Source organism: Balaenoptera ricei, chromosome 1 (assembly GCF_028023285.1).
Source record: "Balaenoptera ricei isolate mBalRic1 chromosome 1, mBalRic1.hap2, whole genome shotgun sequence".
NCBI classification, from domain to species: Eukaryota; Metazoa; Chordata; class Mammalia; order Artiodactyla; family Balaenopteridae; genus Balaenoptera; species Balaenoptera ricei.
In genome coordinates, this window is record NC_082639.1 from 100,629,991 (window position 1) to 100,654,589 (window position 24,599).

The window sequence follows — 24,599 nt, forward strand, 5'->3', positions numbered from 1 at the left end:
TTCCCCGAGTCCACGAGAAAGCAGAGTCATAACACCGGGATCCGCAGAAATTAGAAACCCTTCAGGGACTGCCCCAATTCTTCCAAGTCGGTTGCCGTTCTGGTCGTAGTTATACCCAGTGGCCCCAGTCTCTCTGGATTGCTGCTGATGTAGGGAACCCATTGCAATCCCTTCCTCCCAAATGAATCCTGCAGTTTGAATGTCCTTGATAGTGTCCAGAAGGGATGTTTGGCTGCTGCTTCCCTTGTGACCAAATAATCTCTCTCCAGGAGAAAAATGTCACCGTGAGTTATCAGGTGGTAGAAGCCGTAAGATAAGTGCATGCTCTGCACGGCAAGGTGGGGGAAGCACATAAAATGCACCAGTGTTGGAAGAATTGATTTTTGTTGATGCATGAGCTTGTTGCCTAATGATTTCCGGTTCATTCTCTTGTAAGGGAAAGATTGGATATTTATACCATTGAGATGCACAGCATACTAATGAAGGGCACGTGGGGCCAGGGCAGGGCAGTGCAGGCTGGCCCAGCCAGCTCGGAGCTATGGCAAGCTGCTGGCAGAGGAGGGAGGCAGAACAGGCCTGCGGTCTGGTTGCCAGCGGGAGCTGGGTTCTGCAGGCAGCTGGCCAGAGTGGGCAGTGGGGCTGTCCGGAAGCTAGGAATTTATCAAGGGTGAGAAGGGAACTGTCTCCACTGTTCTGAGCCTCTGGCAGTCTCTTAAGGCCATTTCTTCCGAAGCTGCAGGGAAGGACCTATTGTGAAAGGCTGAGTTTAGAAACAACTTAAAAGAGAACACCCAAGGCCAGCGGAGCCATTATTTACAGTCGGGTCAGAGCCCTGCGTGGACCAATTAACTTTGTTTTCCAGCCCCGCATGGGAAACCTTTAACCCCATGTACCCAAGAACGGCTACTGGTCCCACTTGGCCCAAGTGAGAGGGTGTGGAAGGTGCACATCCATCACCTCTGCTGAAGGGACAACCTGCAGGCCTGGAGCTCTCACCTGTGGTGCAGGGACCCTGTCGTCATTCTGGGATTCTATCCCCTCTCTCTCCTGAACAGACACGCTGCCTGTGGGATGGAGCTCGGACCCCACACCCCGCCTCTCCCCCTTTCTGGGTTCTTGATGGATTTTCAGCAACCCTTTGCTAGAGGAGCCTTGGCCCTTTGAGTAGTTCCCAGAAAAGTCAAGGTCACATTGGCTGCAGAACCTGGGGCCTGGCGGGTTGAGTCACGTTCTCAGGACCTGAGCTTTGAGCATGGAGGGACCCCTGGCGCACCCCCTTCCAACTTCCTTCTGGTCATTATAGGACATGAGCTTGGAGGGCGGGGCTGCAGGTCTTATTCTGGAGCAGGAAAAGCTGCTCCCGGGCTTCGACATCCCTAACATCACATGGCATCCTTGCAGGAGGCAACCAACCAGGCCCTTCCCCTCCTCCCCTCTTCAGGGAGGAGAGCAGAAGGAAGAGCCCAGCCAGCTGTCCTCTGCAGTGGCAGGGGCTGAAGGAATAAACTGGGTGGGGGCAGGGACTGGACATTGTCGCCCCTCCCCCAGCCTGAGGGTGTGGGTGCAGGAGGAGAGCTCAGCATTCCAGACAATAATGAGTATAAGGAGGCCGGGCCCCGGGGAGTGTGTGGGTAAATGAACATTAGCAGAGACAAGCAGCTCCAGCTGAGCAGCAAGTAAACAAGAGAGGCCTGCAGCCCTGGAGTGACCCAGGGCTTCTGACTCGGGCAGTGGGGTCAGGCTGCCGGAAGGGCACAGCCAGGGCTCGCGGGGGCCAGGCCGCTCAAAGAGCGGGCGGGGCTGGCCGGCTTCACGCATGATTCAGGGCAGCTCTGGCTGGAGGGCTTGAGGAGCAGTCTTCACGGGTTTGGCGGGCAGCCCAGGCCCAGCCTCGCTTACCTTCACACCTCCTGGGGCTTCCATGTGACCCTGATCTGATCTCTTTTAGAAGGTTCTCTCTCTCTGCTTCTATCCTGGCTTGGTTCTGCTTGCAAGAGTCCAGACACTCGGGAATTCAAGGCAGAATTCTAGGGATACCTAGCCTTGCTGCAAATTCCTGATGCCACGTGCTGTCTTGGCCTGATCTGCTCTGCGTGAGCCGGGGCTGCTCACCCACTTCCCCCCATCCCCACCCCACCTTTTCCCCAAGTATGGCCCATACATGGAGCTAGCCTGCTGGCACACTGCAAAACCAGCCTTCCTAGTCCTTGAAATCTTGTTTCCCTAAATGATACATAAACGTTAAAGAAGAGTTCCCCTAAAATGATACAACCCATGTCCCAATCTTCCGCAAATGACCTCATCTCCAATGGGGCTCCACCAGACAGCTCTTGGCAAGGCTGATGCTGAACAAAATGGTCACGTCTCAGTCTGCGCCTTACTTGATCCATTGCAGCGTCTGATACACTTGATCCTTCCCTCTCTCATCCTGGACACACTGTCTTTGTTTCCTAGGACATTGCACTTTCCTGTTTTTCCTCCTATTTCACTGGCTGGGGGTTATCAGCCTCTTTTACTTCCTCGTGGTCCCCACATCTAAACATTAGAGTGTCCCAAATCTCAGTCTTAGGTCTTTTCTCTAAATTTGGGATCTCAACTAGTCTCATGGCTTTTAACACCATCTATATGCTGACATCCCCTAAATTCAGTTGGTTAGCCAAGGCTTCTCTTTTGGACTCTACACACTTTTTTTTGGCCACGCAGCATACGGGATCTTAGTTCCCCAGCCAGGGATGATCAAACCCGTGCCCTCTGCAGTGGAAGTGCAGATTCTTAAACACTGGACCACCAGGGAAATCCCTGGATTCCACACTCTGTATCCAAGTTTCTACCCAATATCTCCAGTTGGATGTCCCAACGGTATCTCAACTACAACATGTTCAAACCCAAGCTCTTGATCTTCCTCCCCATATGGGTTCTTCCTCCAGAATTCCCCAACTCAATCAGTGGCGACTCCCTCCTGAGCTACTCAGGCTGACAACCTTGATTTTTCTCTTTCTCTACACCCTAGACCCTGCACCCAATCTGTCAGCAAATACTGCTAGTTCTACTTTCAAAATGCATCCAGAATCAAGCACATCTTACATTTCTACCCCCCATCCTTGTCCAAGCCACCATTGTCTCTTTTTCATGGCAATAGCCTCCCAGCGGATTTCCCTGTCTTTGCCCCGGTTGTAGAGTGTATTCCCAACCCATCAACTACAGTGATGTTTTTAAACTTTTGACTGTGGAACTCCATGAACCTTTCCTGCCCCTTTACCTCTCTCACTTCATCTTTTATTCTCTCTCCTCCCCAGTCCCATTTCTGCTTCAGCCACACTGGACCCTTACGGTTCTTTGAACAAGCCAGGCGTCCTCCCACCTCAGGGTCTTTCCGTTTACCATTCTCTCACCTGGACCTCTCTTCTTCCAGATATATGCATGGCTCTCTCCCTCTTGTCTTTCAGGCCTACTCTGATGGCCTCCTCTTGGGGATGTCTCCCCGCCTACCCTGTTGTACCCTGCAATCCTCTCCTCCAGCCACCCTCTCAACCCCAATACCTCACCCCCCACTTCCCGGCTTTATTTTCTCCAGGCCACTTACCACTCTCAGCCACACTATTTATCTCACATACTCATTGTCTCCCCCACACGAGTGTAAGCTTCATTTACCACTGCATCCCCAGTTTCTAAGACGGTGCTTGGTACCCCACAGATGCTGGAACACATCACTGCTGGTTGCCTAGTTCCCGAACTATCCCTCCTTTGCCTTCCTCAGTTCTCTTCTTTTCTCTTGGATCTCGCCCTGCTTGGTACCCTTTTCTGGCCCCTGTCCTTCTTCTTCTTGACTGCGGCTGTTCCTCAAACTCAGTTCTTGTTCTCAAATTCTCCTTCCACCATCTGCATCTCCCATTCCACTCCCTCACTCTCCCAGCTTCAGCAATCACCTCTATATTCCCCTTTTCCCATTTCATGCAACTTAAATAATTGTGTCCTTTGGATTACATTTTGACTTGCTCCGAAAGCTCCACTCAACTGTAAGCTCCTTAAAAGCAAGGACTATATTTGTCCTTCAATACCCAGTGTTCTTGGACCCAGATAAGTTCTTTAAGAGATCACTGAAGACATGTTGAGTGGATGAAGGTTCATTATGCTTCCCTCTTGCTCCTGCCCCTCTCCTAGCCAGGATAGAACTGGGAGCCTAAGATCCAAGGTGGGTACTTTGAAGGCATTGCATCAAGCTGCTGGTCAATGAGTGTCTGGGAGGTTTCATCCCAGGTGATTGACTGAGTCACAGTGAATCAGTTGTGCAGATTCTTTGGCTCTACTTGAAAAGGCCTTTTGTAAGCTACCCTTGGATCACACTGGACTTGAGTATGTGGGTGTGAGAAAAGGATGCAACTAACTCTTTTCTGGCAAGGAAGGCAATTTCATTCCAGGAGGCCAGCCTTCCATCAGCATGCTGGGACCTGTGTGTCCCCTGGGATGGTGGAGGTGCTTTCCTGACTCCCCACTAGACTGTGAGGCTTTGAGGACTGGACTGAGTTGAAGTTATTGTATCCCCTGTGCTAGCCTGGTGCCTGGTACACGGTGATTACACCACAAGTAGTTACTGCACAAAGAAAAGAAACCCATTGTATTCCAGAGAAGTTCTTTCTAGATCCCTCCCCCAGTCCAAAGAAAATAGAGAAACACACTCCCTTCCCTCTGACCCTCCCTCTTTCAACACTCTCTTGCTTCACTGCCATCAAAGCCTGGCCTAAAACTTTCTTTTTCTAGAAGCTTTCCCAGCCCCATCTCATCTGACTCTGATTTCTTTTCTCCATCTCTCCTCAACACTTCTGCACATGACTTGCAGTGCAGCAGGTTGCATGATTTGGTTGTGAGCATGCTGAATTGCTCTGTCCCCGAGCGTGTGCCCTGTGTGCGAGGGCGTTGAGGGGTTTGGGGGTCACTGGGCATGCTCCACACTTCCCAGTAGCTTGGTCAGAGGTAGGGCTTTTTCTTTGCCGTCCTTTCCACAGCCCAGCCCAGCTTCTGTATCCAACACATGCTCAGTGATCAAACTGACAGCACATAGCTGACACTCAATACATGTTTGTTGAACGAAAGAGGAATGAACGTCAAACTCAGTGCCACAGGAAGAACACTGGGGTGATGGTAACGGAATCCAAGTGTCAGCACAAAAGCTGCCCCCTGAAACGAGAGGAATGATCCAGGCCACAAAAAGAAAATCAAACCAGTCACTCTTCCGGATCCCCTGACGAGCTGCACAGTTTCGGGGTCTATCTTCTGTCCAAGGAGCAATGTAATCACACGCACTCCCCTCTAGTCATGCAAGGATGTGGGCTCTGTTGAAGACCTGGACTTGAGTCTTGCCTCTCTACCACCTTCTGTCTGGGTGACACTGGGTGTCACTTAACCTGGAACCTTCGTTTCTTTACTTACATACAGGGCACAATAATAAGGCTTATGGTGAGGATGAAATGGGATAAAGTTGGTTGTGCTCTTGGTTCCCGGTAGGAGCTCAAATAATAACCTGCATATTAATAACCAGTAAATGGGGGACCTGAAAGGTGGGGAGGGCGCTGAGCCTGTTTGCAGGACTGTGCCTCGTGGGAAAAGGAGGAAGGAAGCTTGCTGGTGGGGACTTGCTTGTGGCAGGAACTCCCTGGAGGACATTTCCGAGGGGCTTAAAGAGAGGACTGATTCTGCCTGACATTGAAAGGAGGAGGCTGTGTCTGGAAGTTCTGCCCTGTGGCCTATCAGCCTGGGGTTTAGGCCTCTACTAGGGAGACCACACTTCCAGGGACTGGGTATCTCTGCTCTGAAAGCAAGAGAGCCAACCACTTCTCTATAGGGGAAGCTGAGAGTCTCAGAACCTCACAACTTAGAAACTGGTTTCTGAGAAAACCACAGCTCAGAGAGGGCAAATCACTTTTCCAAGGTCACACAGAGAACACATGATAGGACAAGAAGTAAAAGAGAGAAATAAATAAAACAGGAATAATAACAACCAACAACCTGTCGGAATAGGTGGTCTGGAAAAAAGTGGGGGATCAGGCCTGGGAGTGGTACAAATAGTGACCCACAGGCCGAGTTAGAAGGAAAGGCACTGTAAGAATGGGGCTCAGGAGGCTGCTCTGTGACAGTGCTGCCCTAGGCATCTTGTGCATTTTATTTAATTTACTACATAGAATACCGCTATGAGGTATGTACCATCATTATCCCCATTTTACTGATGTAGAAACTGAGGCATGGTTTCGACAATGTCCCCAAGGTCTCAAAGCTAGAAAGTGCAGAAGCTAGAATGCAGCACAGGTTTGGCTGGTATCAAAGCCTGAGCTCTTTGTACACAGCTCTGCTCGTTCCCAGACTAGAAAAGAGACTGTTCTACCGCATAAGGCCCCCCTCCTCCCTGCAGACTCTGAGTCCAGGCTCCCTGGAATTATACAGAGCACTCCATCACCCCCAAAACACACACATACCTGCACACACACACACATACATACATACACACACACACACACACACACACACTCATTCTGACCTGGCGGGGACCTGGTAAGGCAGGAAGTTGGCCAAGTCCATTAAAGCCACCAAGCACAACACATATTTATGGCCCCAATTACAGCCTCCATGAAGGAGCTGGAATGGCAACAGGAATACTTGTGTGCACTGGGGTCTGAGGACTCTGCAGCAATAACTACAAGATTACAGAGATGTTAGCAAACGCTGGTGATGGCGGCTCTATTTTAATGATAAATCTACAGCTTCACATAGAAATAATGAGACTGGGGGCTGGAGAAGGGGGAAGGGAAGAGCAGAATGATTTCAGCCAATCAAAGTTCTGTGTGGAGAGAAAATGGCAAACCACGGGGAATGCCCGGGAGACCCCCAGAGGACCTTAGTCAAGCCAGGCAAGAGGTGGGAGCCTCAGTGGCAGACCTGCCCATGCCTGAGCTTCTTGATTCCAGGGAACAGCAGAGACCTCTGACTGTCCTAGCACGTCTTGTTTGCCTGTTTCTCACCCTCCGGTGGGGTGTATGTTAGCTCCGTTACAGCCTAGGCTTCCATCCAGAACAACCTGGGGATGCTGAGGGGAGTGGCCCTTGGGGCTTAAGATGTGCAATTAACAAAGGGCTAGCCTCCCCAGATGAACGCCTCCCGTTCACTAGCCTTGAAGCTCCATGTTCAGTGGTTGTAAGAAAACAGCACAAATGCTCCAGGCTTTGCTACTTCAGACCATCTTGGGCACTGGGGCAGGGGCCAAAACAAGGAACCTGCCTGGTTCCACCTTCCAGGGCTGCACCTGATTCTCCCATACAAGTGTGAGGAGCACCAGGGGGACAGCATTCATGGACTCCTGTGACATCAGAGCAGCCTCCCGAGCCCATTCTCACAGGGCCTCTCCTTCTACCCAGACTATTGGTCACTGACCCTCCACTTCAGTCCAAACTATGGGTCCCTGACCCTCTACTTCAGTCCAGGCTGGTTAATCTCTTTGCTACTCCAGACATAAACCATCTACCCGAACCACCTCTCTGAAGGAATGCACAGCCCAGGTCTCTCCCCACCATGCCTGGCTCTACTCACTTTCAAAATACTACTTGACTTTCTCCTCCAGGAAGCCTTCCCAGGTTAACTGCACCCAAATCCCATTGCTTCTTTAATAATCCTTTCCTTGTGCACCAACACATAATTTTGTTTGAATTAACTAAGCCGTCCGTCATTCAACAAGAACGTGCTGAGTTCTTACGTTTGCATAAAATGACACGCTCAGCCCTGAGGGAAAATACAAGAGACAGTCAAATGTGGGACACAAGCCATTCCTGAGCCACTGGGGACTCTGCAAGACAGAATATGACTCGGTGTATAAATGAGGGACCCAGAGAATAAATCCAGAGGAGTGATTGCTGTGAGAGCAGAAGGACTTCGGGGAAGCTTTGAAAGGTGGATTGGTTTGGGCCACGCAGAGAGGTGGGGGAAAAGCCTGTGTGCCAGAGGAAACCTTGGGAGCAAAGGCAAGAGGCAGAAATGCTGGACGTGTTCAGCGACCAGCCTGCAGGCCGGAGGAGCTGGGGACCAAAATGCAGCTCTAGGAATGAAATCTGGCAGGAATCTGGCACGCAGGAAAGATGGGAGCCGGCTGTGCTCATGTGCACCGCGCCCCACGATGCTGGCTGCAGGATTTCATGTACACTGAGTGCTCAGTCATTCCCCGTTACTAGGGCTTGGGCCTCTCTGGCCTCAAAATAATTACAATTTTAGAGTAAGCACAGGTGAAAGCACCAGCCTTTTATTTCCTTTTCCTTTCCTTTGTCTGATTCCTCACCCCCCAGGATAAAGAGCCCGCCCCTGAGAGCTGGCCTGCTGGAGAGGCTGTGGATGGGAGGGCCCCAGGGGCCTCACCAGGCAGAACATTCAGTGCAGACAGACTGCGAGCAAGACAGGCAGCGTGAGCAAGTCACCCGATCTTCTGCTTCAGAAACTCCTGGACCCAGGCTCCTCCTGCTTTTGACTAGAATGCTCCCCTTTCCTTTTCGCCTATCAAGTTATATATACCAGTCCCTCCCTACCCACCTGAGTTCTCCTTCCCCACCCAGGAAACCTTCCCTGGCTGTCCTAACTCTCAGATCTTACAACCTCACAGTATTTGCTACTTTGCATCACTAGCTACTGCATTAAAGTTCTGTGGGTCAAAGAGGCTGTCTTCTATCCCAGCCCCCCTTGCTCCCCAGTGCCTGGCACAGTCCTGCTTAGGAGGAGATGGAGGAGGGCTATAGTGGTACTGACTGAGGATGATGAGGATGGCAATGATTTGTCCAGCTCCTTTTGGACGATCTGCCTTTTTCTGAAGCTGGGCTGAGGACGGGGTGTGGGACGAGTGCAGGGACAGCCACGGAATTCTAGGATGTAGGAAGTTAGCATTCAGGTGAGGGGCATCCTCGGGCACGGACCGCATGCTCCAGGACTAGGGCTTCCATCGGGCCCGGATCTCAAGTTACAGGAAAGGGAGGTCTCTGGAGAGGAGAAGGGGGGCTCCTCAGAGGGTTGAGTTGAGCCCTGCTTCCCACAGCCCCTGGTCCTCACACCTACCTCTCTCTGAGCACTTGGGCCTCAGCCTCAGTATGGGGGGGACTGAGCCGCTTTTCTCTACCTGTACAGTCACGATAATGAAGCTGCTGCCTTACGAGACCACAAGGGAAGAGCTGCACCAGATGTAAGCTTCAGAGTGATTTATAAAGCGGAGCTCTTGGGCTTCAGGCTGGCACACAGCTGCTGTTCCAGCCCGCCCCGTCTGCCCGCCCTGTCTGCCGGCCCCGCTGCTTGTGCTGTTCTTGGGGATGACATTTCGGGAAAGCAAAAGTAGGGGAGGCACTGAGACATCGGACTGGGCTGTCCCAGAGACCTTCCCTGGAGCAGAAACGGAGCCCATCAAGCTTTCTCTCTTTGAACAAATCTATTCTTATCCTTTTCCCGCCAGAGTGGGGCTGATTCTCCCAGTCTCTCTCCTTACAAGTTCACCCCATAGATATTGAGTATTGATTGTCCAAAGGGAGGGTCTGCACCCAGAGAAAGAGTGCAAGAAATATCCCAGGAGACACTCAACCAGTTAGCGTTCAAGACACCAGACACAAGGCCATTGGTGTTTGGTGGCAACACCCTTGCAGGGCCCTCAGCTGCCTGGCTGGGCTCAGAGAGAGGCATGCCACCTACATCTGTGGGATGCAATTACACAGCTTCCTCAACAGCCACCCAGGGGACTGGAGAACACTGTCTACACTGGACCAAAGGGCTCTGGAGATGCCCTCTTAACTCTCTGTGCCAAACCTGTCCTCCCTCTTAAAAGCCAGCTTAAGCCCCAGCTCCTTGACACCGTCATGGTTAATTCCAGTTGATCATGAACAGCCAAGCATCCCCTTCCCCCATGTGTGGATTAGCCAGGTCTCCCTTCAAGCCCTCCCCACCAACTCCAACTCCCAGACTGGCCCAGGCAGGCAGGGCCTAAGAGCAGGGGCTCTGCTGCATGGTAGTCACTAGTGCTGGTTGTTAAGTACTTCCAGTGCCCCTTCTGGACACGTGGTAGGATTACTTTGCTCGGCCCCCTTGATAGTAGGAGTTGCATGTGTCTTGCTTTGGCTAATGAAATATGAGTGAGAGTGACATGTGCCACTTCTGCATGGAAGCTTTAAGAACTAGCACATGATGTGCCACATCTTCTTCCTCCTCAGGTGGTAACTATGGGGGCACAGGTCAAAACGGAGCCTCTGTTGGCTTGGATCCCTGAGTAACAAGGAAGAAAGGCCAAGCTGCAAAGCACACGTAACATGAACGAGAACTAAACTTTGGCTGCTTTAAGCTACCAAATCCTAGGATCGTTTGTGGCTATGGCATAACCTGGTTTATCCCAATTAACACAGCCTGTTCTTGATCGCTTGTGCCGAGCTTCCAGTACACACCAATGCCCTTGGCTCACACTGCTGTCTGAGTCAGTCTGTGGGCCTGGCCCGATCCTTACCCATGATTAAAGACATATATTATTTTATAGGTGGTAGACCTGAGGCCTGGCAGGTAGAGAGAACCACTTCAGAACATGCGATCAGAAGCCATAGATATCAGTTCCCTTCCCTTCCCACCCACATGGGGGCTCTGCTCCCTGCCCCGCCCCCCCCCCCAACGTGGACCCCAGGACAAGGACTTCCCCAGAGTGGGCTGGGCTATTAGTCAGAGTCCCCTTCGTATCCTGAAGGGCAGAGGCCCATTTGTCTCTAGGGGTGAGGAGGATGCGGGACACATCCCAGTCAAATCCAGAACTGCAAATCCTCAAGAAGCCCAGGGAGCAGGGCGGTACTCACACTGGTTGCGTACTGGATGTCCTTCCAGATGGAGGTTTCCTGGGACAGGTCAGAGGCCTCAAAGAGGTTGTCCAGGATGACCTCCCCGATCATGTCATGGCGGGAGAAGCGGTCAAAGTCGAAGACACTGAGATGCAGCTTGCGGTCGGCCAGCTCCTCATAGGGCACGGGGAAGTGAAAGTTCTCATCGAAGGTGGGGTTCAGGGTCTTGCGGTGCACCCGTGTCTGCAGCTTGCATTTGCGATCAGGCAAGAGGTAGATCTTGACGTAAGGGTCAGAGCTGCCACAAAAGTCCTTGGCGGGGAGGTCGAAGGCCTTCAGGATGTGCACGATCAAGGTCTCATTCTCATAGTCGTAGCGCAGGCTGAAGTTGATCTTCCCGCAGGTCTTGGCCTCGGTTTTGGCCTCGTCCCCATCCACTGACTTCTGCTTGTAGAGCTCGGGCTTGATGCGGCCAATGCTGGTGGGCTGCTCCGCCGCAGGGGGCAGCTCATTGCCGTAGTCCACGCTGGAGACATGCATCTGCCGTGGCAGGTGGCGCTTGAAGGACGTGTGCCTGGCGGAGGGCAGGAGGGGGTGAGAGAGTGAGGTGGGGGAAGGGGTGGGGGAATGCAGGCAGGCATGGCTCGGGGCCCTGGCTCATCCTACCCCTTGTGAGGCCCCCTTTTCCTCCTGCTAGTTGACCCCCTTTCCCTCTGCACACACTTGGTGTGCATGACTTAATATATGAAAAGTAGTTGGAATGGGGCCTGGTACATAACAAGCTTCAGTAAGTGTTAGCCATTGTGATCATTATCATTTTTCCTGCTTTACTGCTCCCTGCTTTCTAGGTTTCTTTCCTGGTAGGCACAACTCTGGTTCCCCCATTAAACCACAAGCTCCCTGACTGAGAAGGACCATCCTTGCCCACCCTCCACGTGGCATTCCTTCATCACCACCACTACCATCCCCACCACCATAGTTAACATTTATTGTGCTTTGGAGTCAGACTGCATAGGTTAATTTGGGCTCTGCCACTTTCTAGCTGTATGACCTGGAGCAAGTTATTTAACCTCTCTGTGTTATAAAATGAGAATAATAAAAGTAGCAATTGCATAGGATTGCTGTGGGTGTGAAATGAATAAATACAATAAAGTGCTTAGAACAGGGCCAGGTATATACTAAGCTCTTATTATCACATGGATTCTTTCACTGGCTCCTCATGGATACCCTTATGAGAGTCATTAGCCCTATTTTACAGCTGGGAAAAGTGAGGCTCAGGATAGGTGAGCAACTTGCCTGCGGTCAAACAACAAACTCTGTAAACGTGACCAAGCACTTCCATCATTTCTGGCTTTCAATCTGAAGACCAGGCCTGCTTCCCTTTGGCTGGTCCCCTGGGGGTCTGGACCCAGGAATCCACAGGAGCCCCAAGTTTTTAATAAATACAATGCCTTCTACCTGCACATACCACATCATTTAAAAGTGTTTCTGAATTTGGAGTAGGTTTTTGTCATTATGTGGTGGTTATTTTTTGTTGTCATTTTGTTTTTTTCAGTTAAAGAATGCCATGTATACAGTTGCTGTCATACGGGGAACGCTGTCAAAAGCTATCCTCGTTCTCAAAATGTTAGGAATCTCTTGCATTATCTCCCACGCACTGCAGCCTCCATCTAGGAGGCTGTATTGACATAGACACATCATGAACTTTTATGCCTCTGTGCCTTTGCATATTCTCTTCCCTCAGCCTGAAGTCTTTCCTTCCCTCCGGACAAGCCAACACCTCCCACCCGCACGCATCCCAGGGCTTACCACCTGCACAGCACCCCACCTCAGAGGTTCCCCTCTCCTGAAGTCTCTCCTGGCGCCTACCTCCGAGTTGATCACCCACCAAGGAGCACATCATCTGACATATTCTCCAACCAGCATATGCATGTGATTATTTCTGGTCTCTGATCCTCACAGGCTGGAATCTCATTAATGTACCGGATCCAGGAATGTGGAGGTAGGGAAGGGAGGGGTCCACCCCTCACCTGGTGGATGACGCTGGCTCTGTGGTCTGTCGCTGCAGCCGTGTGTGACGCATGATGTGCTCTTTGACCGACCTCTGCACCTCGGCGGGGATATCTGGGGACGTGTGGCTGATCTTCACGGCTGCCTCTAGGAAGCCCAGGGTGTTGGGGTCTTTCAGCTTGTCCGCCATGTTGCCTCTGGGGCTGGGGCTCTGGAGGGCCTCCGGGGAGGGGTTAGCAGAGGAGGGGCTGGAGGCCTCCTTGTTCCTCCAGGTCATCCAGCACAGCTTCCAAAAGAGAAAGAGAAAAACTGCCACCAGGGCCACGCCACACACAATAACTACCACTGTGAGGAGGCTGACAGAGGTGCCTGCCCTCAGCCAGGCAGGGAGGGACAGAGACAGACACAGGAGGGGAGAAGCAGGGAAGGGTGTTCAAAGAGGGGCCACACGGAAGGGACAGAGACGGAAGAAGAGAAAAGAGTGGTCATGAGAAGTCTGCCCAGGTAGAGGAGGGATGGTCATAGGGTTGATTCTCCGTATCCACCTTGTGAAATATCTGCAGCCTCGGGTTCACCTCGGTCTGATTTCTCCAGCTTTGCCCCTCCCCCCACCGCCAGCTTGGGGAGCACCTGGGTTGCCTCCCCTCCCCATGGGCACGTGTATGGGGAAGGGAACGTAATTTAAATAGCAGCCTAAGCAAATGTGCAAATTCGTGAAGCGTTCACATTTGGATGCTGTTTGAATTTCTATTAGAGCTGTTACTATGGCCAGACTTACAGCAGAGTCGGTTTTGCGGACAGCTCTCTTCCTCCACAGGCTGTGAGGCCTTGGGGATCCCAGGCTGGGCTACCTCATGCCCTTCCCTTACCCCGCGCCTGCCAAGCCCACAGCAGGAGCTAATATATAGTGAGTAGGTTGACTTGAAGTGAATGAGATCGGGCATAATCTCCTCGAGGCGGGGGATTAGGTCTAATGGTTCTGCTGTACTCCCGGAACTCTGCACATAGTAGGCTCAATAAATACTTGTATTAAGTTGGAATCTGATCCACACAGTTGACTTCAAAGCTAAATACAGATGATTCCGATAGCTGTCCTTTCCCCCCATTCCTGTGGCTATGTGAGAGCTTTGCTGTAAAACTGGTATTTTTGAATGTCGTGATTCGTTCAGAGACAGGCATTCACTGTCCCACCCCCAGCCCACCTCTGCCCCCAGTAGGATGCCCAATACCCCAGGAGAGCTGTGAAGGATGCCTCCCTCTGGGAGAAATTATTAAGCAGGCTTCCCACCCCACCTTTAGGAAGGAAGCTTTGAGCCCAAGGCCTCTTCTTACTCTGAGATGTCAGAGGCCTTGAACCAATGACGTGTTTGCACAAAGGTCACTTGTAGACAAGCCAGCAGAGGAGGCTCGTTTGGCTTACGTGATAATTGAAAAATTGAGCAATTCCATCATCACTATTGTCATCATCACACCAGATTCCTGGCTTCTCTGGAAAAGGTCTGAGGACTTGCTAACTGGACCTATGCTCCCGCATGCTGGGAACTGGCGATGCCCTTCGGAAGGCTGCGTGCTCACCAGCTGCTCTCCCTGTTACCTGCCTGGCCCCTGCAGGCCTGTGAGTTTGTAGCCTCTGGATTATCCTGTCCCCATGCCTTAAGAATCTTGGGATTTAAGATGAGAAATGACCCTACAAGTGAGGCTATGCTTTTGCAGATGGGAGCAGTGGTCCAGAGAAGGGACTTGCCTGGGGTCACAGGTCAGACACAGAGCCTGGACCAGGGTCCAGATGTCCACTGCCCAGCCTGGGGCTCATTCCACTGTCCCAGACTGTTTGTCCCTGATTAAACTATAGGCTACTATAGCCCTGTGTTTTTTATATTTGTCTGACTCAGGGCTCAGCATAGAAACTGACACATGAGAACGAATGAATGAATGAGTCAATCAATGGCACATAAAACAGCTGTCATTATCTCTCAACCAACATTTACTGAGCACTTGCCATGTTCCAGATGCTAAGCTAGACTGGGAGTATAGAGATGCCCGGTCCCTCCTGCGGGGATCAAGAGTACTCTCACGGCACATGGGCCCCCGCAACAGCTGTCCCCCATCCAAAGGCACCTGAGAAGGAGGCCAGAACATCAGCCATCCTCTCTGGGGAGTTGGCACTGCCTCCAAGCTCCCTGGTTGTAGGGTACTGGCCTTGACCAGCTACCGCCTTCAGGAATAAGGAATAAGAGCACAGGATCCTCAAGTCCTTAGCAACCTTCTCCAGCCCCCAGGTCCCCGCATGGAGACAGTGGAGTCTTTCCCCAATATAGGAACTGAGGTTAGTCCACCAGAGACTGCCAGGGACCAGAAAAACTGATTCCTGTTTAACTTCTAGACTAAAGATCTGCAATTATGGTGTGCATGCATCCTGGGAGCACAAGAGAAAAAATATCAGATTGCTCAATATTTATTTATTATCTTAAAAATAAGAAATCAAAATTGCAACATACAGGTTGACAGTAATAGGAATGATACCATTTTATTATTGGATTTAGTCAAGTTATTGAACATTACTATGTCCAAGGTACGGAGTGCTTTTTATGTATTCATCATTTAATACTCTCCAGTGAAATAGGTAAAGATTATTATCCTCACTTTGCAGATGAGGAAACTGAGGCACAGAGGGTTAAATAGATTGCCCAGGGTCACACAGCTGCCCAGGGTCACACAGCTGGTAAGTGTTTGGACTGAGATACAACCCAGACAGTTCAGCTCTACAATACCCCCTCTGTACGTGTGTATAGAACGTGGGAACAAAAAACACATATTGGAGGTATTAAATCAAAATAATTTTTGCTGTTATGAGTTCATGATCTAAATGGTTTGAAGACTGTTTTTTAGGCCTGGATCCCCTGGGGGTTCACCAGGAACGCTACCACAGATATGGGTGTCCTCATTCTAAGTATCTGGCCATCTCTGGGCCCTCCACATCTGTTCTCTGTTACAGCTGTTCCGGGTGCATTCTCTGCAATATGGGTCACCTTAAAACAAAAGGTGTTTCTAGGGTTTTGCTTTCCTTTGATCATACATCTTACTTGCTCTGGTAATAATTAGAATTTTAATGAGAAAGGGGGAGAATGGGGGAAATGCAGAGAGCGGAGAGTGCATTTAAACGTTCAGCCTGACAAAAAAACTGAATTCATAAATGAAAAGAGAGGTGGAGGAATCAATTTTTCCTCGGTGTGGTTGCTATTTTGAATGCGTCTCCACGTGACCCCCGCCCTGGCTGTTATTCCCTCGGAGCTGTGATTAGGGAAGGCAGAGGTATGGATTATTGGGAATTGGCACCCAGCGCTCAGTACTGGTTATGTAAGACCAGGAGGCCCTTCCTCTGCCTGGAGAATCTTCTTCCGGGATATCTCACAGGCAGGCAATGCAAGGAGAATTAGGTCCTGATGCTGAGTGGGTTCACCCACACAGGGGAACAAGGTGGTGAGCAAGGCTGGTAAGACCAGAATTAGGCCAGGATGGGTATGATTGTATAGGATTTAGCCCCTTTAAAATCACTACATGTGGCCTTGAACTCAGCTAGCCCGTGTAGCCTGGTTGAAGGTACATAATGGCCCAAGGGCTGTCCAAAGGCCCAGATGACCTAAGATATGTGCCTTCCTACCCTAGGCCTGCTGGGGCCAACCCACCAGGATGTGTTGCCCTCTAGTAAATCACAGGTGCATAGCAGCCTTCAAAGCCTTCTTCCCACTCATGTCTTGTTTGAACCTCAACCTTATGAGGCAGACAGAATTTTGACGGGCAACTCAGCCACCTTTTGAGTCCTGACCCAGTGCTCTTCATATTTATACCATGCACTGGCTTCGTGGCAAGATAGAGGTAAGCCTCCAGGAAGGGAGAAAGTCCTTAGCACAGCACTGAAAAAGAGAAAGGACTTCCTAAGTGTTTCTATTTGTATTCTTCCTCCCTGTCTTTTTCCTTCTTTATTTCCCCTTCAGCCTGGAGAGAAAGAAGCACTGCTCCAAAGTCAGACTGGGCTCATTCAATGTCCATCTCTACTGGTTTTAATCTCTCCCAGCCTCTGTTTCCTCATCTGTAAAATGGGTACAGTAATAGCATCTACCTCATAGGGTCATTGTGAGATTTAAACGAGATCACGTGCATCAAAAGTGCTAAGGACAAAAAAATAAATAAATAAAATAAATATATAATAAATAAATAAATTTAAAAAGTGCTAAGGACAGTGCCTAGAATGTAGTAAGCCATATAATAAATATTTGCTATTTTTATTAGAATTATCTAGCTCTGCCCAATATGATTTTGGACATCTCCTACTTCTGAAATTTGTTTAGTGGGCAGAACACGTGCAAACCACGAACACTAATAAACAGAGATAGCTTTAACTTTATCATTACAAACTAGGAACCACCTTACTAGTAGAAATAATATAACTATTTCATATATAGCTAGGTGTCTCTGTATCTCAAGACATAATACATACTATATCAAAGATCTCACATCTCCAAGTTTTTCTGTCAACACTCATTTGCTTGCTACTTGTTCAGTTGTTTTGTCATTACTGTCACCAGCCAGCTGGTGAACAGGAGCAAGCTCCAAAGGAATGAGAAGAAATTCATGGAAGAAAAATGTTCAACTGAGAACATGCTATGCTTTTGCAAAGTTTTCTTGGAAACTGGGGGAAAGAAGTCCATTACTCAGTATTAGGTGCGAAACATCTTCATTGAGGTATCAGAGGAGACCAGTATTCCATGGGTACCTGGTTTGGGAAACCCTAATGGCCAGTCACCCAGCAGCCTCTGGGAGAGCAAATAGCTATGGAATTTGGCTTCAGAAACACATCCAGTGACCTGGCGCTGTGCAGGGCCCGTGGCTTCTAGCCTGGGCTGGGGAAGTGGGCATCGCTGGGTGCTCAGACACCAGACAGACATCTCAGCTGAGCACCAGTGCCAGAATGACCACAGAGCACACCCACCCACATTTCTAATTGCGTGACCTTGAGCAAGTTACTTAACTTCTCCAAACGTTGTTCTCCTCTTTTATTTAATGGGGATTCTAATTATCCCTACTTCACAGAATCATTGTGAATATTAAATAAACTAAGGCTTTGAGCACAATGCCCAATACATGGTGAATGCTCCCAAAAGTAAGCTGCTATTATTTCTTCCTGTTTTGTTTTGTTTGTGTTTGTCTGTTTGGTGGAGGATAATAGTTTACTGGGTACAGGATGGACCCAAAGCTTGGCCATCTGAGGCAGGGAAGGGGGACACAGGACCAGATGGCAAAGCACCTGAGAGACCTCAGGCTCCTTCTTTCCTGGGAAGTTAAGGTCCCCTGAATGTCATCAGGGCAGGACCTGCTTGTCACCTTAAGTGAGATTGTCTGACAGGGGTGATGGCTCATGGCCTCCCTCTCTTTCTGGAAAATGGTAAGCTATTAATTAGCAACCCAGGGCTTTCTTATCACCCGAGTGACACTTCTTTCTCCAGAGACAGAGTCCTGGTGCCCCGGTGCCCCCTCCTCTTCTCTCCACCCACAGTGTTAGGATTTATCAGCAGTCCTCATCGCTTGCTATTGTTCCCATTTTTCTAATGGGCCTCCATGTCAGGAAGATCCATTTTATAATAGTAACAGACATTCTCACTAACAGATTGTAATTGAAAAGATAAACTGGGGAGAGGAAGTGAAAAGAAAGGACCATTTTCCCTGCTCCCCTCAAAGCTGGAGAAGGCTGGCTTCAGGGTCTGGGGCTGCTGATGCACCCTCAGAAACGGGCAATGCCAGGCTCTGCAGAGCAGGAGCTGCCTTGGCCAAGGAGCTGCCATTCAGACACAGATGGGGAGATAGACCAGCACAACCCAGAGACCAACCAGCAAGAAACTCAGAGGCCCCAAAGCCTGGAAGGAGCAGCGGGTAGTCTGGGAAGGGAAAAAGACTCTGGGCAGAAACATTAATACTAATACTAGTAATATTATTTGTTATTTATTTCTACATGGTAAGCACTGTGGCCCTCAGTGATCTCATTTAACCTTTACATCCTCCCTAAGAAATTCACCTCTCAGAGATAAATTAACTAAGTTTAGAGATGTTAACAAAATAACTAGTTCAAGGGTACCTCAGTTAAGTGGAAGAGCTGGTATTTGAACCTGGACTTTCTGATGCCAAAGCCCAGGTTCTTGAGCCAGGCCCTTGAGGGGTCTGGAGGCTGAGCTGAAGAACTACAGAGGAGAAGCCTGGGCAGAGAAGCTAGAGAGGTACTTCTTCACTATAATCAGGAGAGGGTGGGGACCATAATCTACTTTTTGGCCTGATGCTCTGAACCTGGGCAGAGCCCCGGGGACTAGGATTATGACCAGCCTCCTCATCCTCTATTTCTTTCTCCTTCCCTGGAAGATGCAGACACTACAGCCACCAGACAAATAACCAACGGCCCCTGGAAAAGTTGCATTCAGAGATGTACCTGAGAAATACCTGAGTGTGTGTGTATGTGTTGGGGCAACAGGGGCTCTTCTGTCCTGAGGCTCACAGACGTCCTCCATTAATAATAAGCTCTGCTGTGGCTTGTAAATTTATTAGGAGAACCTAGTATAATTAAAATTTAGGGTTGGGGGGAGGCGGAGCAGAAAGCCTTTGCTTCCTTTCCTTCTTTCAGAGATCCCGGCGGAACTACCAACGGGAATAATTAGCAGAGTCCAGACAGAGAAGGAATTAATGCTCTTGGAAAAGCTGTGATGAGGAGAGACAATGCTGGGTTAATTACGGCCGCACCAAGCTTTATGACTGGGAGCCTGTTTCCACCATCATTAGGGGATTCAGGGATAAATCGGAGACTAATGTGGAGTGTTAGAGCTAACAGAGCATTGGCGTTAATTTAGCAATTATTAGTATTATTTTGGCAGATGGTAACTGTGCCTTTCTGCCTGATTGGTCAGGGCATGTGGCCCTTCTGAATGGGGCAATCAAGCCTGGGGTGATGGGGGGAGAGGCAGACAGAAAGCTGCATTCTTTTCCCTCTACTCCCCTCTCCCTGTCTATACCTGCAACTAGTGAGAAGAGAGGTCTGCCTGGGTCCTTGTGCAGCGAGAAAAACAGTTCAGCGCCCCGCACAGAGAGAAGGGAGGGATGAGGTAGTGTCATACACCTGGAGCATCCAGGGCTGGAGGCCCTGCTCACTTCTACTTTCAGCCCCTCTGCTTTCAGTTCAAGTGTGGCTGAGTCCTTCTATTTGTAGAGGCTTCTTTTCCTAAGCTGGACCAGCAGGGGTGCCACTTAGCTGGGTCAGGACTTTCTCTTAGCCTGCTGTGCCCCGCTCCAGACAGCCCTACAGAGACCAAGGAAACCTGGCCTGACCCACATGCCTCAGTCTTAGTCCTCCTTATTTTCAGTCATACATCATATCCCAACTCCGTGAACAGGGAGGACGGAGTAACATTAGGACAGTTAGAAGAGAACACATCTTTTGTACAGAGCTTGGAGGGATGGAGCATTCTGGATCTACCATCCCCACTCTTGAAGTTTCCACACAGAGAGAAGAGAACTTCTAGAACTGTAAATCCAAGGGCTCTACAACCCCTAGATACTGGACTCTGGTTCTAGAATTGTAAAGCCCAAGACACACCATAGTATCCGAATAGCATCACCATGGGTTCTAAAGGATTGTGCATTGCACCTTTCCCCAAAGAAGGCAAAATCTGCAGAATTCCTTCCTTCCATCAAGGAGTGAGGGAGTGACTCACTCAGTTATAGAAACAGGACTTTTGTATTTTGATGAAATGCTGTGCATTTAATTTGGCATCACAAGCAGGAAAAATACCTGTGCTGCAAAAGGCCAACTTTAAAGCCAGGTGGCTGAATCACAGAACATCTCCAGAGTCATTAGAAAAGTGAACAAACATCACATACATCTCATGGCCATAGGTAAGCCAGAGAATAACCATTCCTGCCTACCAGTCTGGGAGGGGCAGGGCAGCTCAGGCTCTCTCAACAGATTCCTGCATTTTCTGGAACAACTCTGTACTTCTGCTTACTACCTTGAGAACCATACAACCAGAACCCACGCTACCCACACTTAACTCTCTGCAACTTGGCTCATGGAAAAAGTTTATTCACCTCCATAAGGCAAATGACATAAAGAAAGGTGATGAACTGCCTGCCAGTTTCCCCTGGGGTGGGGGTGTGGGGGTGGATATTAAGAAGGAGAGCAGACCCTTTACCTTTAGAGGTTTTTTTTAATAAAAAAAAAAAGATGGGACTTGCTTTCAGCTTGGACAGTTTGTGTAGAGAAATTTCCAAGTCAGGGTCTGATTGAGATTTCCTGTGCAATTCCTAGCACAGACCTTGGCATATAGGAGTGTCCCAGTAAATGATAGCAGAGTCTGAATCTCAGTTGTTTCATCTCAGGGTGTTACTAGAAATCCCATGAGCTAGAGACTTAGAAAAGGAGGAAGGCAGGGGAAAACATACAACGGTAAAGGGAACTGGGCATGCTCTTGTCACTTGCATTTTTCATGAAACTGCAAATGAAAAGATGCAGCATTTCTCTCACTGGAGAATCTGGACCCAGACAGTGGCTCTGGGATGCAGGGAGTTGGCTGGGAGGTGTGATGCCTGGGGGCCCTGGTCCCGAATACCACAGCATCTCCCCAGACCCCCTGCTCCCCTAAACCTCCAAGATCCCAAAGCCACACTCAACCATTTTCTTTCTTCTGCTATGATCAAGGGTCTCCTTCAGCCTTCCCCATCCCTTTCAGCCCTCCCCCACCCCAGCTTGGCCCCAGGGCTTACTGAGGCTTGTGATTCAGCAGCCAAAGTTAAAGTTCCCCAAGGCTGACAACTCAACCCCACTTTCTGAAGCAGCCTGCTGGAAAGGCATACTGATTGATCTGGGCCTGCTGGCTCTCACCCCTCAGCCTTCTCTCACCCGCAGCCTGGCCATCCAGGTACCTGTCGTTCCAGACTATGGGGCATCCCTCTGGAGTCAGAACACCAGTGCCTCCCTGTATCAGGATGTGCTACACACATATGCCAGCCGCCCCCCCTACCCCACTCCTAGCATTTCTGCCCTAAACAGACAGGAGAAACAGCCTCCATCCCCGGCGGAACTCGACAGGTGTGTTCTGACCTTGAATTAGCCCCTTTAGGATCGGAGGGGTCAGAACCAGCATTAAGGGCCCCACTGGAGATGGATCACTGGAGGAAAGGATGGAAGGAGCTGGGGAGGCAGGCAGGAAGAGACACACTGACTTGGGGAAAATTGTGTGTCTGTTGGATATAGGGAGCTGGGTGGTGTAGGTGGTGATGGCACGGAGAACCAAAGTCTGATAGTACTTGCTGGGCCTAATTTGCTCAGAGATTCTTCAAGAAGAATCAACCTCTTCAACCTCCATCACTGTACCACCCTCTAAAAGTTCTTCTGCATGTCTAACCTCAGTCCCTTCTGCTGCAGTAATCGACCCATTGATTAAACATTGCCAGGGCGGGGGTGAGAGAGAGAGAGAGGGAGTAGCGCCCCCCTACAACCCACACAGGGCCGAGGTGGGCTCCACGCGCCCCGAGGCTGGACACAGCTCCACCTCACGCACACAAGCCTCCCCTGGCCCACTACCCTCTTCTCTCTCCCCCATCCCCCAGCGGCACTGTTCCTAACCTAGGACGTATCTATATCTCCGACCTTTAACCTCAAGTGAAAACAGGGCCCTGGAACCTGCGGCCTCTGGGGAGCTTACCCCACCTGTACCTCCTCCAAGAATCGCGGCTCCAGTCGCGGCTTCTGGTCCCAGAAGAAGCGCGTGGAGACGAAATTCCCGCCTCTCGAGGCCCCCTCCTCGCTTTCCCGCGAGGGGGGTGCGCAGCCGCGGGGCGACACCAGCGTACCTCTAGGCCCAGCGCCACTGGGGTCAGGGTCGGGGTACAAGGAGGGGTGCAGGCTGCGGAGCCAAAGGAACCCCGGCGCCTTGGTCCCTGCAGGATCTCCCCACCCCCCACTCCGCATTCTCTCGAGGCTTCGCACTGCTCCCAGCCTCTCCCCGCGCAGAGGGGACGCGACCCGGTACTCCCTTCCGCCCAGGACCCTCCAGACGTCGGGATCCGGACAAAGAAGCCCGGCTGCAGCGGGCGAGCGCGGCCGCGCGGCGCCGGTGAGGCAGGTAAATACCCGCCGCCGGCCGGCCGCCAAGCTGCCCACCCACCCGCGGCTCCGGCCGCCAGGGCGCGACACGCCATTCCCGCTGTCGCGACTCCCGGGAGACGCCGCAGCTGTGCGCCGGGCCCTGGCCCCGCGGGGCTCGGGCTCCGGACTCACCGGCTCCGGCGAGCTCGACCGGCGCGGGCTCCCGCCTGGGCTCGGCGACCGCCTGGGACTGCGTCCGGCGCAGGGTCCGCACCGTTCGGGCAGGAGGCGCCCGCTTGGCAAAGTGGGCAAGAGGCACCGGCTCAGTCGCGCACCAGCCCCGAGCCCGAGTGAGTCAGAGAGAGACCGAGCGAGCAAGTTATAGGGGCGGGGGGTAGGGGGGAGGGTACCGAGACACCCTCCCCCACCCCGCCCCCCGCCCCCCAGCGGAGACGCAGAAAGCCACTCGCAGCCGGAGACACCCGGACACAAAGACCTCGTGCCAGCCGCAGATCCAAGTTTCTCCCTGAGAGACCCAGGGGGGCTCGGGCCGCTTTCCCCAGAGAACAGATAAACTGACGGACAGACCGACAGACGCACCCAGGGACGTCGACACCCCCGAAGAGACGAGTTACTTCCTCAGCCGGGATGTCCCTGGTCTCCTGCTCGCTCCATAGACCCCTACCCTGGCAGATCGCCCTCAGGGAGAGCAGAGAAACAGGAGGGAAACTGAGGCCCCTTGGGGCGCCGCGTCCCGGGAGCCCGGCTTTCCGCGGGGGCCCCGCAGAGTCACACAGGAGGGGGCAGTGGGATTCTCTCACTCCCGGGTCCCCTTCACGTCTCTCTGCTTGCCCTGCAGGCGATGGGCCAGGGCACTGGCCGAGGCTGGATCCGAATCCAGAATCCTGAGCCGGAGTTCTCCATCTAGGTTCCGGGGTTCCCAGGGTTGGGGCTTTGGGGAGCGGGGACAGCCAGGGCGAGAATCCGGGAAGGGAGGGGGCCTCGGCTTTTCTGTTACCTGCGTCGGCAGCGCTCGGACTCCGCTCTGGGGGCTCTAGCTCGAAGCTCCGACAGGTCTCCACGTCCAGCCCGAGAGGGGGCGGCCGGGCCCGGCACAGCGAGGCCAGGACCGCGAGCGCCGCCTGGCACCGAGGCTCCCCGGTCTCCCACACCCCGTTCATGCCCTGGACACCCCAGCCCTCCAAGCAGCCGCCCGAAACCGCGCCGCGGCCGGACTGGGGCGGGGCAAGGCGGCCCCAAGAAGACCCTCCCCGCAGCGGCCCCCTCGGGCTCCGTTCGGCTTTTAATCACTTCCCCGCAGGGTCTCCGCCCCTCACGTGGCATCCCGCAGCAGCTGGCAAGTCTGGCGCCTCACGGCCGCCCCCTCTACACCCAGCGACCAGTCTGAGTCCGGGCGGTTCAAGGCGGGGGAGCCAGGTTGTTCCGCATCCTGGAGGGTGCAAGACTCAGGAAAGAGCCTGGGATCTGGCTCCCCATTCACGGCCTGGTGTGACCTTGGGCCTCTCTGAGCCTCAATTTTTCCTCTCTGTAAAAGGGGTATAATGATTACGAGTGTTTCACGGGTTGCCTGGGGATATAAAGAGAGTGTTTGTGAAAACACTTGGTAAATTGCCACATGCCACACA

The 24,599-nt window shown here is 51.6% G+C and overlaps 1 protein-coding gene across 4 annotated transcripts in view; it reads right to left on the reverse strand.

The window, feature by feature from the left end:
• Positions 1-24,134, reverse strand: part of SYT6 (synaptotagmin 6) — a 57,499-nt gene extending 33,365 nt beyond the window's left edge. For 3 of the 4 annotated variants that reach the window (XM_059901155.1, XM_059901159.1, XM_059901168.1), the window contains exons 1-3: positions 23,972-24,134; positions 12,851-13,199; positions 10,839-11,394 (exon numbers count right to left, since the gene is read on the reverse strand). In XM_059901155.1, coding sequence (XP_059757138.1) covers positions 10,839-11,394; positions 12,851-13,199; positions 23,972-24,134 — 1,068 coding nt within the window. Of the gene's footprint in view, positions 1-10,838; positions 11,395-12,850; positions 13,200-23,971 lie in introns of those variants that run through there. The other variant, XM_059901179.1, reaches the window with a different exon arrangement.
• Positions 24,135-24,599: the final 465 nt, after the last annotated feature.